The 17,476-nt window shown below is 35.9% G+C and overlaps 1 protein-coding gene across 1 annotated transcript in view; it reads right to left on the bottom strand.

The window, feature by feature from the left end:
- LOC124263001 (peripheral-type benzodiazepine receptor-associated protein 1-like) overlaps window positions 1–16,968 on the bottom strand; it is a 48,938-nt gene extending 31,970 nt beyond the window's left edge. The window contains exons 1-2 of the mRNA XM_046697616.1: window positions 15,450–16,968; window positions 3,097–3,216 (exon numbers count right to left, since the gene is read on the bottom strand). Coding sequence (XP_046553572.1) covers window positions 3,097–3,216; window positions 15,450–15,569 — 240 coding nt within the window. The 5' untranslated portion in view covers window positions 15,570–16,968. The remainder of the gene's footprint in view (window positions 1–3,096; window positions 3,217–15,449) is intronic.
- Between the last annotated feature and the right edge of the window lie 508 nt (window positions 16,969–17,476).

Here is a 17,476-nt window from a genome sequence, read left to right as displayed (position 1 = left end):
AAAATAGGATCCCAAAGTATCCCAAATCAAACACATAAATTTCATTTACCTCAAAGTCATACAAATTAAGATCAATTTCAACCTTGACATCAACCATGAATCCTATGGAGGTTTTCAAACTCAAATGGAAAGTTTTCTCCAGAAACAACAAGGCAAGTAACTAACCAAATTTCCAATACTTTTGTAAATAATTTACAATAATCAACCAAACATAATACTCTAAACCCAAAAGCCAAAAACAGCCAGATAGTTAAGTCTTGCCACAGTCCATTGATAGCATAACAATAGAACAAAGCTATTGAACAATGGAAAGTGGCCTTCTATTGAAATGGTGAAACTCAGTACATCAGGTGATAGGTGTTAGTTCACAACCAAGCCATCAAACACTGAGCCTCTTATTACAGAGCTGAGAGGTCAACTTACACACGACAGAAACAAATTGATAGATTTCATGAAAAACAAAATTTGTTTTGGTCATTTGATGAGGATAAGACATGGTTAACCTTCTCCCAACTTGAAGCAATAAAAATTATTCATTCATCATTTGAAGTAAAGGATACAAATACAACGGTATCTCTCTTAAACATTGAAATCACAGTTTAATACATTAACATTCAAATTTATACAATCTAAGCAAAATTTAAAAACAAACACAGCATTTCTTAGGCAACTTTTTACATTGTTTTGAAAATACATCTTTTCATTGTATCCTTTTATATCTTTCTTAGGCCAGACCAATTTTATTTCTTGTTTTACGGATCCGCCTGTCGAATAAGAAAAAAAATTAAATTAATTTTCCTTGCTCAAAAAATAAAATGCTAATGTTTTTATTGGCCAAAACTGTAAACTTACAAGAAAACCTTTTTTAGAAGGTTTTTTTCCCCATGTACACTTCACAAATTGCCAACAGTAAAATACTATTAGTATTTAGAAGGAATATTACGTTGATTGGTGATTTTATTATTTTTTTTTTTCCCTCCTGCCTTTAGGTTTTCTTAGGACAAAAATCCGTAAAACAAGAAATAAATTTGGTCTGGCCTTAAGCTGTTTTACTTTTGAACACAGCTAGGGCCGGTGCCTTCATCAAAACAAGTTATAAACCACTCAAAAGAAGTAAACAACACCTAATTCTTTTATATTACCTACGACAGCTAAAGTATCGGGGTTCATAATTTTCATACGATGCCCTAGGGGAAAATATCACTTTGTCAGGGTGACGTGACGTCATGAACAATGCTATGACGTCACGTTTCTTCTGTGACGTTGCGTTCTACATGAGGTAACGGCGAGTTGCCAGCCTATGTTTGAAAGTAGATTTAGGTTTATTTTCCTCAATTTGACGACTTCGGTAATAAACAGAATATTATATTCGTGCTCATATCATTATATGTTTACAACACTCGTGTCTAAATGTCGGCATATCCCTCGCTTGTGCTCGGGAAATACCAACATTTAGGCACTCGTGTCGTAAACATAGTATAGAATAGAATAGAATAATACTTTAATGCCTTTTCAGGTATTTGTTTTACATCAGCAGAGCTACTGACACATTAGAGAGATACCAAACATATTTACATTAATTCTTTGATTTAGGTATCTTCACATTTGTTAAAGAGAGATATGGTACTTGGAATAAAGGATGTACGGGCTCTCTTAGTTTTCACAATTGGAACTTTGTAGCAGCGGCCTGAAGGGAGGAGGTTGTATTCCGAATTTAAGTAGTGAGTACGGTCAGATATGATTTTGACAGCTTGATTCACGATTTGCCGCTCATATATTTATGATAAACATTCAAATCTGACTCCAGCGATTTTACTTGCAGTGTTAACAATTTTGTCTATTTGAGATTTGAGATGAACTGAAAGAGGCCCGTACCAACAATGGAAGGAAAATGTTAAAATACTCTGAATAAATGCTACATAAAAAGATGACATCACAGATGGGTTAACATTAAAAGATCTCAGTTTACGCATGTGATGAAAATGTTGTTGACACTTTTTGTATAGGGCTTCAGTGTTAGAGTTCCAGTTCAGCTTAGAGTCAATGAAGGTTCCCAGATACTTATACTCCGACACTGTCTCAACACATTCACCGTTGATTATCACTGGAAGCATTTCTGTGGGTATACTCCGAAAGTCAATTATCAGTTCCTTTGTTTTTGTGACATTTAAGAGTAAGTATGACATGGGCACTCATATAAAATCCTCTATATATTATTCTAGTTATTACTGTGACTCATTCACGGAGTAACATTTGTAATGTCAAAGAAGAGTACCATAATAATCACTTACTCTGAGGAGAGATTCAGCAAGGTTCTATGCCACTTTTTAACAATATTCCAGCAATATCACGGCAGGGGACACAATACATGGGCTTCACACATTGTACCCATGTGGGGAATTGAACCTGGGTCTTCAGCATGACAGTTGAATGCTTTAACCACTAGGCTACCCAACCGCCCTGACTGTGTGTCATTCGCTCAACCCATAGAATGATGAGCGAATGCATAAACTACGAGGCTAACCCGACCGCCCTAACTCAGTGACAGATAAAAACATTTTCATCTCTGCTGCATATTTCAAAGCAAATACATCCTAACTATTACTTTACATTCGAGCAGATCTGGGTTAAAATTGGTCTTCAACAACCCATGCTTGTCGTACGAAGTGGTCTGATGGTCAGGCTCGCTGTCTTGGTTGACACATGTCATTGTATACAAATTGTGTAGATTGATGCCTATGATGTTAATCACAAGGTTGTCTGGTCCAGACTTGATTATTTTAAGACTGCTGCCGTGTAGCTGGAATATTGAGACTTGGTTGACACACGTCATCGTATCCAAATTGTGTAGATTGATGCTCATGCTGTCAATCACTGGATTGTCTGATGCAGATTCTATTATTTACAGACTGCTGCCATATAACTGAAAACTGCTGAGTGTGTCACTGAACAACAAACAAACAAACAAACAAACAAACAAACAAATAATGCTTAAGTCTACTGATTCCTTTTCTAAAACTTTCTACAATCACAGTGTTTCCAATAACTATCCATTGAATATTTTTGTGACCTCAGCTCCCTTGGAAGTATACTCACAAGTGTTTCATTCTCTGTGCGGAGAAGAGTGATGCGTCTCTCCAACCTCTGTATCTGCCCTTGTAACTCTGTCACTTTCTTCTGTAATGACTTTTCCTTTTCTCGCTCTTCTCGTTTTGTCTGAAATCATGATTGTCAGAATCTTTACCTCTGTTGATTTATGACAGAAAAAGCAAAAATAGAAGGATTAAATCAATTAACTCGCTGAACCTCCATCTGTGTTAAACATCTGAAAAAAGATAGAGATAGTGTTCATCATATTCCTAGTCTGTGCTACAAGTGGGATGTAAAATTGTAAAAACATTTAAATGATAATAAAAATTCAATGCATATTTTAATCATAATCATCACTGTTATTCATCAGCAGGTTCATCATTAGCAATAGTGATCCTTTTCAGCTTTTCCTTAAAAATTAATAAAAAATTGCTTATGTTAATTTGTTAGTATTTACAAATATTTAGAATATTATGTCATAATAATATCCAACCCACAATAACTTTCAATTTCTGATTTAAACATTTTAACAAAACAATTCAGAAAGGATTTAAAAAACATAACACCAATGAATAAGAATATTCTACAAGAGTCATGTTCCTAATTTTTCAGATGTTGACATCACTAAATTCCCTCCCTTTATGTGTTGCACTTCTAAATGCCATTCAAGGAGTTCATGATTAATTACATGCAAATTCAACAAAAAAGCACCAATAAATCCATAAAATATATTAAAACTGAAATTAAAACTTAAAAAAATATTATTCAGAACTCAGCACAAGTAAAAGAACACCATAATATTATTAGGAGACTGTGTGTGGCAATACACCATTAAACAGATTAACTTGGTTATACACGGAAACTCACTCAAAACGACTAATCTTCTTTTAACTTGAAAAGAATGGCAAAGAATACAGTTTTGCCAGTAAATGTCAAACTACTTCTCATTTCAACTTGTAAAACCACATTATTCAATTTGATGATGTCATACTTTATATGACTACAGTGAGTGAGTGAGGTAAGTTTTACGTCACTTTTAGCAATATTCCAGCAATATCACGTTGGGGGACACCAGAAATGGACTTCACACATTGTACCCATGTGGGGAATCAAACCTGGGTCTACAGCATGACAAGCGAACGCTTTAACCACTAGGCTACCCCACCTCCCCTATATGACTATAGATATGCTGATTTCATAGATAAATTGAATATCAATTTCATCCTCAAAATCTTGAGGTAAATGGTAGATTAGAATAATTATCCTGTTCCTGAATACCCGGAACAGCTTAACAGAGGTACAGATAAGCCATGATTCATGTGAAATTACGCAATTGTTTTTGGGAAAACTCAATTCCTATTAAGTCTATTGCGTACAAGTACGCTTTAGATTTTTTGTAAATACTCAATAAATGTGATCTTACATGCGTACACACAAAAATGTCAAATCATAGCTTGGGTACCGGTGGATAGATAAAATAACTGAGGTATATTGAGAGGTTCTATTTCAGGACATGAACGTGACAACTTGCAGTCTTTCTTATCATTTTTCATATTACAGAAGAAACATAAATAACAAACACTAACATTTAAACTTTATTATATTTTTAAAATTAATGGAAAATGGCAAAATGCCCAATTGAGTTTGCGTGAGGTGGGTATAATTTATTAGGTTACTCAAAGGAAAATGGGGATACCCAATTGAGATGAACACAAGTGAGTACATAACTCAATGACCCAAAAAGTTATCTGTAGCTCTGGCTTAATTTCATTTTTGTAGTCATTTTTCCAAATATTAAAAAAATTCTAAAATGTAAGTTCAAAGTATTGTAGTTTATGAAAAGATCTCGTATTGTTTAGTTTCTTTTGAATAGCATGAGAATAAAAACATAATGATAATTGATAAAGTGTACACAAGTAACATTGATGGATAATAGCCATTCCTAATCAATACAAACAGTTCAAACATTGTAATACAATCATGACAATCGCAGAAATTCCTATCACGCATATTGTACACTCGTTATGAAATGAAAAGAAACTGTAATCAATTTTGCAGGCCACTGCACAAATCTACTCAACCTGATTTTATTCATCTTCTGATCACTGAAGCATAAATATTTTTTTTTACTTTCAAATCAAAATTATGGGAAAACGCTTCTGTTGCTGTCAATACAACGAAACCAAACAAATATCACCGGTAACTCATATGGACCCAGTGGAATTTACGACTTAGGTCTAATGGCGTAACTGTCGTCATTAACATCCAAGCTTTTGAGGAGCGGCACCTGTTGTTGGTACTGATGCCGGCAACGTCCTCCAATGGCAGTTTCATGAGCATGGTTTGAACAAGCTGAATGGTTGAGATCAATATTTGACATAAATATATACAAGTTATGTCTCAATAGTACATATCAGGCGACTGCTTATGACACAGAACGTCAAGATACACATTCTACTTTCGTCTTGTCACGATCAGTTATTGTTATTGTGAATTCATGTTATTACAACTCTCTCGTCTCATTCTTAGGTTAATAACACATGATAAACATAAGACTGTTTACTTTCAGATCTGTTATTTAGAGGCCAATATTCAGTTCCAAGAAGGGAAATGTCAGGAAAACAATCCAAAATTCTGAATTGATAAAATTGGATTTGTACTGGTGTCTTGTATTTTGCCGATGACAAGGACAGTAGAACTAAAAGACTATAAAGTCTGTCTCAATATAATTGCATTGAAGGAATTGCTAAAATGTATTATTAATATTTTGCCAATGAACAAAAGAATATTTGTTTAAAAATCCAATTGAACAACTTTTCCACTTTACCTACCAATGGCAGTTTGGTTGCAATTCTAATAAATCCCTGGTTTAGTGGAGTTAGCGAGTATTTTTTGTTTTCTACACGTTTAGCATGGCTCAAATATATTAATAATATTTCTCAAATGAACCACTGACTGACTGACTGAGTTTGGTTTTACGCCGCTTTTAGCAATATCTCCAGCAATATCACGGTGGGGCCCCCGCAAATGGGCTTCAATTTGTACTAATGTGGGGATTCCAACCTCGGTCTTCGCGACGTGAGCTTACCCACTGAGGTCAAATGAACCAAAAATCTACAAAAATAAATGCCAATTAAACTAATTTTGTGGGTCAAATAGGTTTGTGAATAAATGCCTGGTTTATAGTTTGTGAATATTGTTTTATACACGTTTAGCAATATTGTAATATGTTTGAGTGGAGGGAGCCAGAAATATGAGAATCAAACAGAGGCCTGGATCATCAAACACTTTACCCACTTGGCTACCAAGGTCACCTGTACTGGTTACTGACTGACTGACTGACTGAGTTTGGTTTTACGCCGCTTTTAGCAATATTCCAGCAACATCACGGCGGGGGACACGAAGAATGGGCTTCACATATTGTACCCATGTGGGGATTCGAACCCGGGTCTTCGGGGGCGTGACGAGCCAACGCTTTAACCACGAGGCAACCCCACCGCCCGTACTTTGGTTACTGCTAAGGCCTTGTTTCACAGTTCATTTGTTATTTCACATGTCAGGATTGAATAACAGTTGACAATTCAAACTGGATTTCAAGAAGAAGTGATGAAAAGTGAAGTGATGGGAGGAGAAGTGATGGGGAGACCAGAAATGGGCTTCACACATTGTACCCACGTGGGGAATTGAACCCGGATCTTCGGCGTGAGGAACAAATGCTTTAACATCTAGGCTACCTCACCACTCCTAAATGGGATGTGAAGTAAGGTGAGGTGAAATGGGGCTGAACGGGGATTTACAGGACGTGAATTCCCAAGGCCCTATACTCAAAAAGATTGACAATGGACGACAACAAAATGTATTAGCGCGTCCACAGGGACTCTAAAAAAGTCTAAATACTTGCTGTAAAAATTCCAATCAAGTGACAATAAGTTATCGCTGAGTGTGCTAGTAGCTGGGTTATGGTATTATTTGCAATTTAATTACTATAACACTTAATGTGATGATCATGATACACAATACAATAACAATATTAATAATAATATATAAGTGTCTGGGACCCCCATCTTGTTGTCTAGGACCCCTGAAAATTAAGAGTATGAGTCCCAGGGACCCTCAAATACAGGACTCCATGTAAATCCCTGGGCTGAACGTTACATATAAGATGATTGCACTTGATGATTGATGACATTGATGATGATTATGATGATGATGATGATGATGAGAATTTGATCTTTACACCACTTTTAGCAACATTCAAGCAACATCACAGCAGGGGACACCAGAAATGGGCTTCACACATTGTACACATGTGGGGAATCAAACCAGGTTTTCCTGACAAGCGGACACTTTAACCACTTGACTACCCCTGCCCCTGTTGCACCTGTGCTGCGACTTGCCTGAATGTGTGTAGTGCTGCCTGTACCAGTCAGGGCTAACTATGATTCAACTGTTCTTGCCCATGATTCCATATTAAACCCTCCATCACGATTTACCCTCAGTCATGGGAAAAATATCGAGTATTCTTTAAGGTATTCAATATTCGTTACAGATGGCATAATTACATATGTTATACATTTATTCATCTTTAAAAAATAATTCAGGTATGAAATACACACACTGATGCATCATCCTAAAATCATTATTTTGCAATATGTTGCATGTGGGTATTTGATTAGTTGCATTACAGTGTTCAAGGTATAAAAACATTCAATATTCCAACTATATGGCAGTAAATAGTTGAGTCTGGTCCAGACAATCCAGTGATCAACAGCATGAGCATCAACTACACAATCCCTTCTGAATGATTTGGTTGGTTTGTTGTTTAACGCCGCACTCAGCAATATTCCAGTTATATGGCGGCGGTCTGTAAATAAGCAAGGCTGGACCAGACAATCTAGTGATCAACGCCATGAGTGAGTTTTTATTTTATGCTTTTAGCAATATTCCAGCAACATCACGCATGGGGGGACACCAGAAATGGGCTTCACACATTGTACCCTAGTGTGGGACAGTCCCCAGAACCACATTATTTTCCCTACTGAAGCCTCTGCAGTGCAAAGCCCTAAATGCTTTTTCCTCATGGTCCACTAGGTCTCCCTACCCTTTTCAATATAAATGGGCTTTTTGTTACTATCAAAATTATTTATCGAGACTAAGCCTTAGTCTAATTGTACTGGAATCGAACGGTCTTCGACGACGAAAGCAAATGTCTTTGTAACCACTAGGGCAGAGAGCCTGAGCACCATGAGATCTACGAACTGGCACTCTTATGACAAGAGCCTGAGCACCTGATCTTGATAGTCAGCTCTTATGACAAGCATGGGTTATTGAAGACCAATTCAAACACAGGTTCCTCCAACAGTAGGTACACAGCACGGCATGACTATGACTTCAAAGCGGCATTCAATCCAACTCACTCACAACTGACAGAAATTGGTCATTCCACAAACTCTTACGACATCACCATCTTCACGAGGTACCTCACTACCAGTGCCCTGTCTCACCTCTCTAAGTCTCTACCCATGTAATAAACGACATGTCATCCCTGTATAATAAAGTTAATCACAAGGTTCTATGTTAATCAACATCATAAAATGTAAGGCTACAAACAAACGACTACAAAACCAAACAAGCCATCTTAACCAATCCAAGTCCCCCTTTAACAGGTCACACTGTCATGTGATATACGTGTCTGAAATATATATCGCCATGCAATAAATGTTCACAATGCCATAAAGTGCTTATTAAAACCCCCTGCTTGACACCTTGCCATATCCAGGTGAATTATGGGATAGCTTACCTCTCAGAGCTGTGTTTACTGGGAGGCGTGTTTCACAGTGTGCCTCATAATGAGAACAAAAGAAGATATTTTTCAGGTAAAGTGTTTGTCTAAATAATGCCATCTTAGTAACCTTTTCGGAGGGGAGCAAAATCCAGATTTAATTTTACCATATATTTTAATTGTTTACTAAGAAGTATTATCTTACATTATTTTGTCTTATCAGTTACACACATACAATGAATTACAGTATGGATAATATTTTCTAACTACAATTACTTAAAGAAAAAATACTTGCATAAATTGTTTTTGGCAATCAGTAACAGATAGGAATTAATTGCAACTTTATTTAATATTTTCTTACTCCAGTTTTTAAAACAAAAACATTACTTCCTTAAATTATTCTCATCAATCAATTACACGACTTAAGTCAGCTTAACTTAATCACAAAAGTTTTCTTTCTACAAATTTTCAATCAAAGACAATTTTTTAAATTATCTTTACACACGGACTAGAATTACTGAAGTAAGACTGTTGGAAAATTGTCCCTTTTTAACCATATTCAAATTTGGAATATCCAAACTGAATAACACTGGAGATTTTTTATATTTCATTTTGCATTTTCGGGGGTATTGTGTAAATGTTTACATTTGGGGGAATGCACTGATAATGTCATAAATATCTCATGTCTTTCTGGCATTGAAATGGTTTAGATTTTGTGTCAAGCCATTACTCACCAGTTTGAAATGTGACGTAATCTGGTTTAATTATTTTACAGGCTTTTTTACAGATTGTCTTAAAGCATCTCACAGATGCCAGGAAAGAATGTTCATGTCAATGTTGATATCAGATTGATTTCTAATTTTCTTGATTTTAATATAACAGCAAATAAGGCCTAATGCAAATTCATTATAAAAAATCAAATCACTTGTCATTTGACATAAATTTAAGATTTGATTACCAACGAAAGATAAATATCAGCAAAGAACACTGTTTGTTGGCTTGTTTTCACTTGACGAGGTGAGGTGAGGCGAGGCGAGGCAAGGCGAGGTGAGGTGAGGTGAGGTGAAATGTGGTTTAACATCGTACTTGAGAATATTTCGCTCATATGACCACGTGCATTCATGTGTATGTGTGGCTGCTTGTACTAGCCCAGACTGAAGCTGTTTTTAAAGTGCTAGCTCACTGAGATACCATGCCGCAGTGAAGCATGAATACCCTACTCTAACACATTATCTTTCACTTGATGATATCAAACACCTGCATAGTCAATTTCAATAACAATGTCCTATTTAATGTTCTTAAGAAAAGCTGGTTAAACAGGATTTGAGAAAAGGAAGTGTTGAACTCCATCGCGAATGTGACAAAATGTCACTTGCAAGTGAGATGCAGCAGCAAGCAGTGAAATGCCTACCACCACCTGTATGCATGATTTCGTGTCCGCTTCAACTCATTAACATGCGCGCCAAACGCATTACTATTTACTACCTCAAGACAAACTAAGGACCTCTTTAGCATTTGCATAATGTAAAACAGTAATGACTTGGACCTGTTATAAAAATACTTCTTTCTGGTTTTATTTTTTTGCGTCGACGATAATACAACCAGTGACAACTTTAGCCTGTTTGAAAGGATTTATCTAATTTTGTGTCCTCTCATAAGAATGAGCGAGTTTAGTTTTACGCCGCACCCACCAATATTCCAGCTATATCGCGGCAGTCTGTAAATAATCGAGTCTGGACCAGACAATCCAGTGATCAACAGCATGAGCATTAATCTACGCAATGGGCCTTTCATATGACACACAGGAAAGTCATGACTTATTTAAATGGAAAATGAGTGAGTTGGGTTTTATGCTCAATATCACGGCAGGGCACACAAAGAATAGGCTTCACACATTGTACCCACGTGGGGAATCGAACCCAGGTCTTAGTGAACACTTTAACCATTAGGCTACAATCCCAACCCTTTGATGCATAAATCACATATATCACATGGATCTTATATATGACATATGTCATATAAGTCACATGGACAACATGGATCATAGAGATGTTATGTCAGCTAAGTCACATGGATCATAGAGATGTTATGTCACATAAGTCACATGGATCATATAGATGTTATGTCAGCTAAGTCACATGGATCATATAGATGTTATGTAACATAAGTCACATGGATCAGATAGATGTTATGTAACATAAGTCACATGGATCAAATATATGTTATGCAACATAAGTCACATGGATCAGATAGATGTTAACATCACATAAGTCACATGGATCAGATAGATGTTATGTCACATAAGTCACATGGATCAAATAGATGTTATGCAACATAAGTCACATGGATCAGATAGATGTTATGTAACACAATTCACATGGATCATATAGATGCTAACATCACATAAGTCACATGGATCAGATAGATGTTATGTCACATAAGTCACATGGATCAAATAGATGTTATGTAACATAAGTCACATGGATCAAATAGATGTTATGTAACATAAGTCACATGGATCATATAGATGTTAACATCACATAAGTCACATGGATCAGATAGATGTTATGTCAGCTAAGTCACATGGATCAGATAGATGTTATGTCACATAAGTCACATGGATCATATAGATGTTATGCAACATAAGTCACATGGATCAGATAGATGTTAACATCACATAAGTCACATGGATCAGATAGATGTTATGTCAGCTAAGTCACATGGATCAGATAGATGTTATGTAACATAAGTCACATGGATCAAATAGATGTTATGCAACATAAGTCACATGGATCAGATAGATGTTATGTAACACAAGTCACATGGATCATATAGATGTTAACATCACATAAGTCACATGGATCAGATAGATGTTATGTCACATAAGTCACATGGATCAAATAGATGTTATGTAACATAAGTCACATGGATCAAATAGATGTTATGTAACATAAGTCACATGGATCATATAGATGTTAACATCACATAAGTCACATGGATCAGATAGATGTTATGTCAGCTAAGTCACATGGATCAGATAGATGTTATGTCACATAAGTCACATGGATCATATAGATGTTAACATCACATAAGTCACATGGATCATAGAGATGTTATGTCAGCTAAGTCACATGGATCATATAGATGTTATGTAACATAAGTCACATGGATCAGATAGATGTTATGTCACATAAGGCACATGGATCAGATAGATGGTATGTAACATAAGTCACATGGATCATATAGATGTTATGTAACATAAGTCACATGGATCAAATAGATGTTATGTCAGCTAAGTCACATGGATCATATAGATGTTATGTAACATAAGTCACATGGATCAGATAGATGTTATGTAACATAAGTCACATGGATCAAATATATGTTATGCAACATAAGTCACATGGATCAGATAGATGTTAACATCACATAAGTCACATGGATCAGATAGATGTTATGTCACATAAGTCACATGGATCAAATAGATGTTATGCAACATAAGTCACATGGATCAAATAGATGTTATGTAACACAAGTCACATGGATCATATAGATGCTAACATCACATAAGTCACATGGATCAGATAGATGTTATGTCACATAAGTCACATGGATCAAATAGATGTTATGTAACATAAGTCACATGGATCAAATAGATGTTATGTAACATAAGTCACATGGATCATATAGATGTTAACATCACATAAGTCACATGGATCAGATAGATGTTATGTCAGCTAAGTCACATGGATCAGATAGATGTTATGTCACATAAGTCACATGGATCATATAGATGTTATGCAACATAAGTCACATGGATCAGATAGATGTTAACATCACATAAGTCACATGGATCAGATAGATGTTATGTCAGCTAAGTCACATGGATCAGATAGATGTTATGTAACATAAGTCACATGGATCAAATAGATGTTATGCAACATAAGTCACATGGATCAGATAGATGTTATGTAACACAAGTCACATGGATCATATAGATGTTAACATCACATAAGTCACATGGATCAGATAGATGTTATGTCACATAAGTCACATGGATCAAATAGATGTTATGTCAGCTAAGTCACATGGATCATATAGATGTTAACATCACATAAGTCACATGGATCATAGAGATGTTATGTCAGCTAAGTCACATGGATCATATAGATGTTATGTAACATAAGTCACATGGATCAGATAGATGTTATGTCACATAAGGCACATGGATCAGATAGATGGTATGTAACATAAGTCACATGGATCATATAGATGTTATGTAACATAAGTCACATGGATCAAATAGATGTTATGTCAGCTAAGTCACATGGATCAAATAGATGTTACATCACATAAGTCACATGGATCATATAGATGTTATGTAACATAAGTCACATGGATCAAATAGATGTTATGTAACATAAGTCACATAGATCATAGAGATGTTATGTAACATAAGTCACATGGATCAAATAGATGTTATGTCAGCTAAGTCACATGGATCAAATAGATGTTATGTCACATAAGTCACATGGATCAAATAGATGTTATGTAACATAAGTCACATGGATCAAATAGATGTTATGTCAGCTAAGTCACATGGATCATATAGATGTTATGTAACATAAGTCACATGGATGAGATAGATGTTATGTCACACAAGTCATATGGATCATATAGATGTTAACATCACATAAGTCACATGGATCATATAGATGTTAACATCACATAAGTCACATGGATCATAGAGATGTCCTGTCACATAAGTCACATCGATCATATAGATGATAACATCACATATGTCACATGGATCATATAGGTGTTATGTCAAGTAAATCACATGGATCATAGAGATGATAACATTACATAAGTCACCTGGATCATAGAGATGTTATGTCAGATAAGTCGCATGGATCATATACATGTTATGTCGAACAAGTCACATGGATCATAGAGATTTTAAGTCACACAAGTCACATGGATCATATAGATGTTATGTCACACAAGTCACATGGATCATATAGATGTTATGTCACATAAGTCGCATGGACTATATAGATGCTTAAGTCACCATGTTCCTTATCGTGCCACAAGTCAGGGCTGACTTCAGTTTAAATGACTACCAAAACTCTTGACAGACAAATTGCCAAATATTTCATTTAAACAGATTGTTACCATGATATTCATATACAATATTTAAATATGTTGGGTAGGCTCATCTGTAAAACAAACCACAAAATGATCCAAATAACAAATGATCCAAATAACAAATATCATTAAAAATCATTCTACAAATAAAAAAGTAACAATTCACAGAAAATTATATAAACCACTTCTCTTTGTCAAAACCATTAATTACAGTTAAACCAGGTCAAGAGATCAAGAAGTCACCACCACAAAGACCAGATTCCACATACTGCTCGTCAGTGTCTATCAACTCAAAATGAAATGTAACAGAAAAGCAAGAAACAAACGGAATGACAGGGACCGAAATACCTTCCTCCACCAAGGTGTACAAGCATTTGTCCATTACAAACCTGCAAATCTGCATGTACAAAGCCGACAATTGGGTTGTTGACATCGTTCAAGGGTATCCAGCAAACAGATCGTGGTCGTGTAAACCATTCATTGTTCAAAGACTTCGCTTGAGTGACTGATATGGACAACACTCAATGTTGAAATGTACACAATTTTTAAAAATTTAAAATTCAGGTATAAGAACAATCATGGCTGACTGACAAGAGTAAATCAATTCCACCTTGTCAGTCAAGTTTTCATGTAGGCAAAATTCATGAATATTCCTGTTGATAAGTCACTCATCATTCAGTTTTTCTTCAAATATTCAATTTTGAAAGACTCATAAATCTTTAAATCATTCAGTATTTTTCCAGTTGAAGTCATTGATATTTTTAATATGCGTCAGAATAATACCTAAATAAATTTTAAGACTATCCACTGGAAATATTTAGAGCAATCAACATGAAATACTAGATTAGATCCAACGTTGTTGACAAAATCCTTTCCATCCATGAATGAAATTAACAACATGCATGTTGAAGTTTGTTAATCTGAAGTCGTTATCCATATTTGACAGATGTCATCAATTTCTATGTCCTCAAGCAAACTCCAAGATGTTTGTCCACATGACAAAGAAAATGCTTTCTTCAGGAAATATTTCTCCAATAATCTCAAGCGATCTGCATCTGAAACTAACAAGCCTGTCACAAGTCTAAAACAGCAAAGAGTCTGTTTGTCTGAAGGTTGGGCCCTAAGCTTGAAACAGTTTTCCCAAATGTCAGAATACCTCCTAAATGAGGTATTTCTTCTCAACCCTGTCAACCCCTCACATCACAACTCATGCGTGTTTACAAAATAATGTCACAATTTACGACCATAAGGTACCCTCTGACCTCAGCTATATTCCCACAATAACATCAGATCTATCTCAGCATGCTAGATTGTACATATATGCATAATCTGCCATCAAATAAACAAATGCAATTGAAATGTTTAACTATTTCATATAAAAAGTAATAAAAATACTGATACATTTCCAAGATTATTGTACAACACACACCAACGGCACAAAATGAAGCGGTACAAATCCTGATGTACGAATCTCCAGCGGATTTTCCCAGAATTCTGTTTCTTCATGATCGTCGTCAATTTCTTCAAATCTTGTCGGGGATAGAAACATCTCCAATCATGTACACAAAATAATAAAACTATAGACACAGAAAGAAACTTCAAACAGCGTCTAACTGATGCAGCTCTCCAGCAAAAAGAGTCTAAATTGGGTAAATAAAGCCACCCAACGTAACCATCCGCAGTGTAAATCAAACAGAACGTATTTGTAGAGGTATGTAAAGCCCAGTTGCCTAAGTTTGCTCTGTCAAGATTCTGCTGACCTTCCTCCTATTCACTATCAGGCTAATTCAAGGGGTTGTACATTTCTCGGTGACAGACAGGCTGTGATGTACATTTCACCGAAATGGACGACAATTGTACACAACGTCACTGGACTAATTCATAACCCAGAAAGGTCATTGTGGGGCAGTAATAATGTAGACTTCTATACTGTTGTCTCTTCCCTTCAAGCATTCAGCATTGAAATGAACAACAATACCAAATAGACGACAGTTGTCTATAACATTGTTGCAAGGTAGGTGTATTATCAAAGGATTTTGTGTTTATGGCATATCTCGCTGTTCAACCTAGTTCCAGTTGAGGATCTGAAATAGATTTGATGGCCATGTCGGTTTCACAATCACAAAGCCTTGGCCTTTTCGTTAGAACATCAGTGACGATGATCTTATATAATTGAAAAAACTCTCAGATTCCAATACTTCATGGTTTAACCACTGTCAGTCACTGACTCATATAGGCGACATAATTGCCTTGGTTGTTTACTTCATATCTGGATTGTTTTCATTTGCTCGGAATATAACGCAAGAATTCCGTATCTTTGTTACCCTCCTGTATGTGATCTCTTCCTGAATATTATTGATATGACGTCCATGTCACAATTCTGTCACTAAATTGAAGTCAATGCCACTGCTGGAAAGATGACAACTTTGAAATAGACCACAAACACCTAGACACATTTCAACAATGAAATCCAGACTTTCGTCACCTGAATTCACCACGGTAATCCATTTATCCGACGAAGGTGTTGGTGTAACATCCGTCACATATATCCCATCAGTCTGTTATGTTGTACATTTCAGTAATATACAACCTTACTGCAAACCACAACACAACCTCCAGGCTTCAGCACCCAACACGAATACGATGACAGCTCCCAAATTAAACCACACATCCAAACCTGAAATATAATCTTGTCAATTTCATTGTAATATAAACCGCATATTAAAAGGAATGATTCACAATCCATTGATCACTTGACAACTTCTGGTATTCCGGGCACAGCATCTGTCCTATTTCCTTGAAACACAATCAATCTTTGTATCTATAATCCGTGCATCGTCAATTTCATTTTCTCAGAAATATACACAAATACATTTCATGAGATGTTACTTCATGACAGAAGCAAACAATCTCTCCGAATGCATGTCTCTATGCTATATACAACCCACGTAGGATATTTGCAATAGACATCGCATAATCAATATCTCTACCTGGGACTACTCATGGGGCAAAACAGCTGTTGCCGCTTTGGCCATGTGTTGTCATCGTCAATAGTGGGGTGACATTGACACTGATGAGAGCCGTGGAAGATAAGTTTTATGTTTATAAAATGCCACAGGGTTGATTGTGTATATTTGTTTAAATCAGTCATACAAACGGCAGTTGAACTGTCCTCGACAATAACATTGGTTACGCTGTGACAGTTACAGGGACAAAAATGTGGTTTCATGCTTTGTAATACATCACGAGTGGAATGAGTCATACTGGCATATGTACCAAGTGAGGTGAAGCGTTGTTTGTTGTTGTTTATGCTGCTCTCAGCAATATTCCAGCTGATGGCAGCCAGAAAATATATCAAGACTGGACAGTGATTGATATTAAAAGGAATGTTTAAAATATTTCTTGCTGGTTGTCTCTTAATATCAAGTCTGGACCAGACAATCCAGTGATCAACAT

Source organism: Haliotis rubra, unplaced genomic scaffold (assembly GCF_003918875.1).
Source record: "Haliotis rubra isolate DU_JTF1 unplaced genomic scaffold, ASM391887v1 Scf863, whole genome shotgun sequence".
Lineage (NCBI taxonomy): Eukaryota > Metazoa > Mollusca > Gastropoda > Lepetellida > Haliotidae > Haliotis > Haliotis rubra.
The sequence above is the reverse complement of the archived record's forward strand: the minus strand, read 5'-3'. Positions and strand labels throughout refer to the sequence as shown.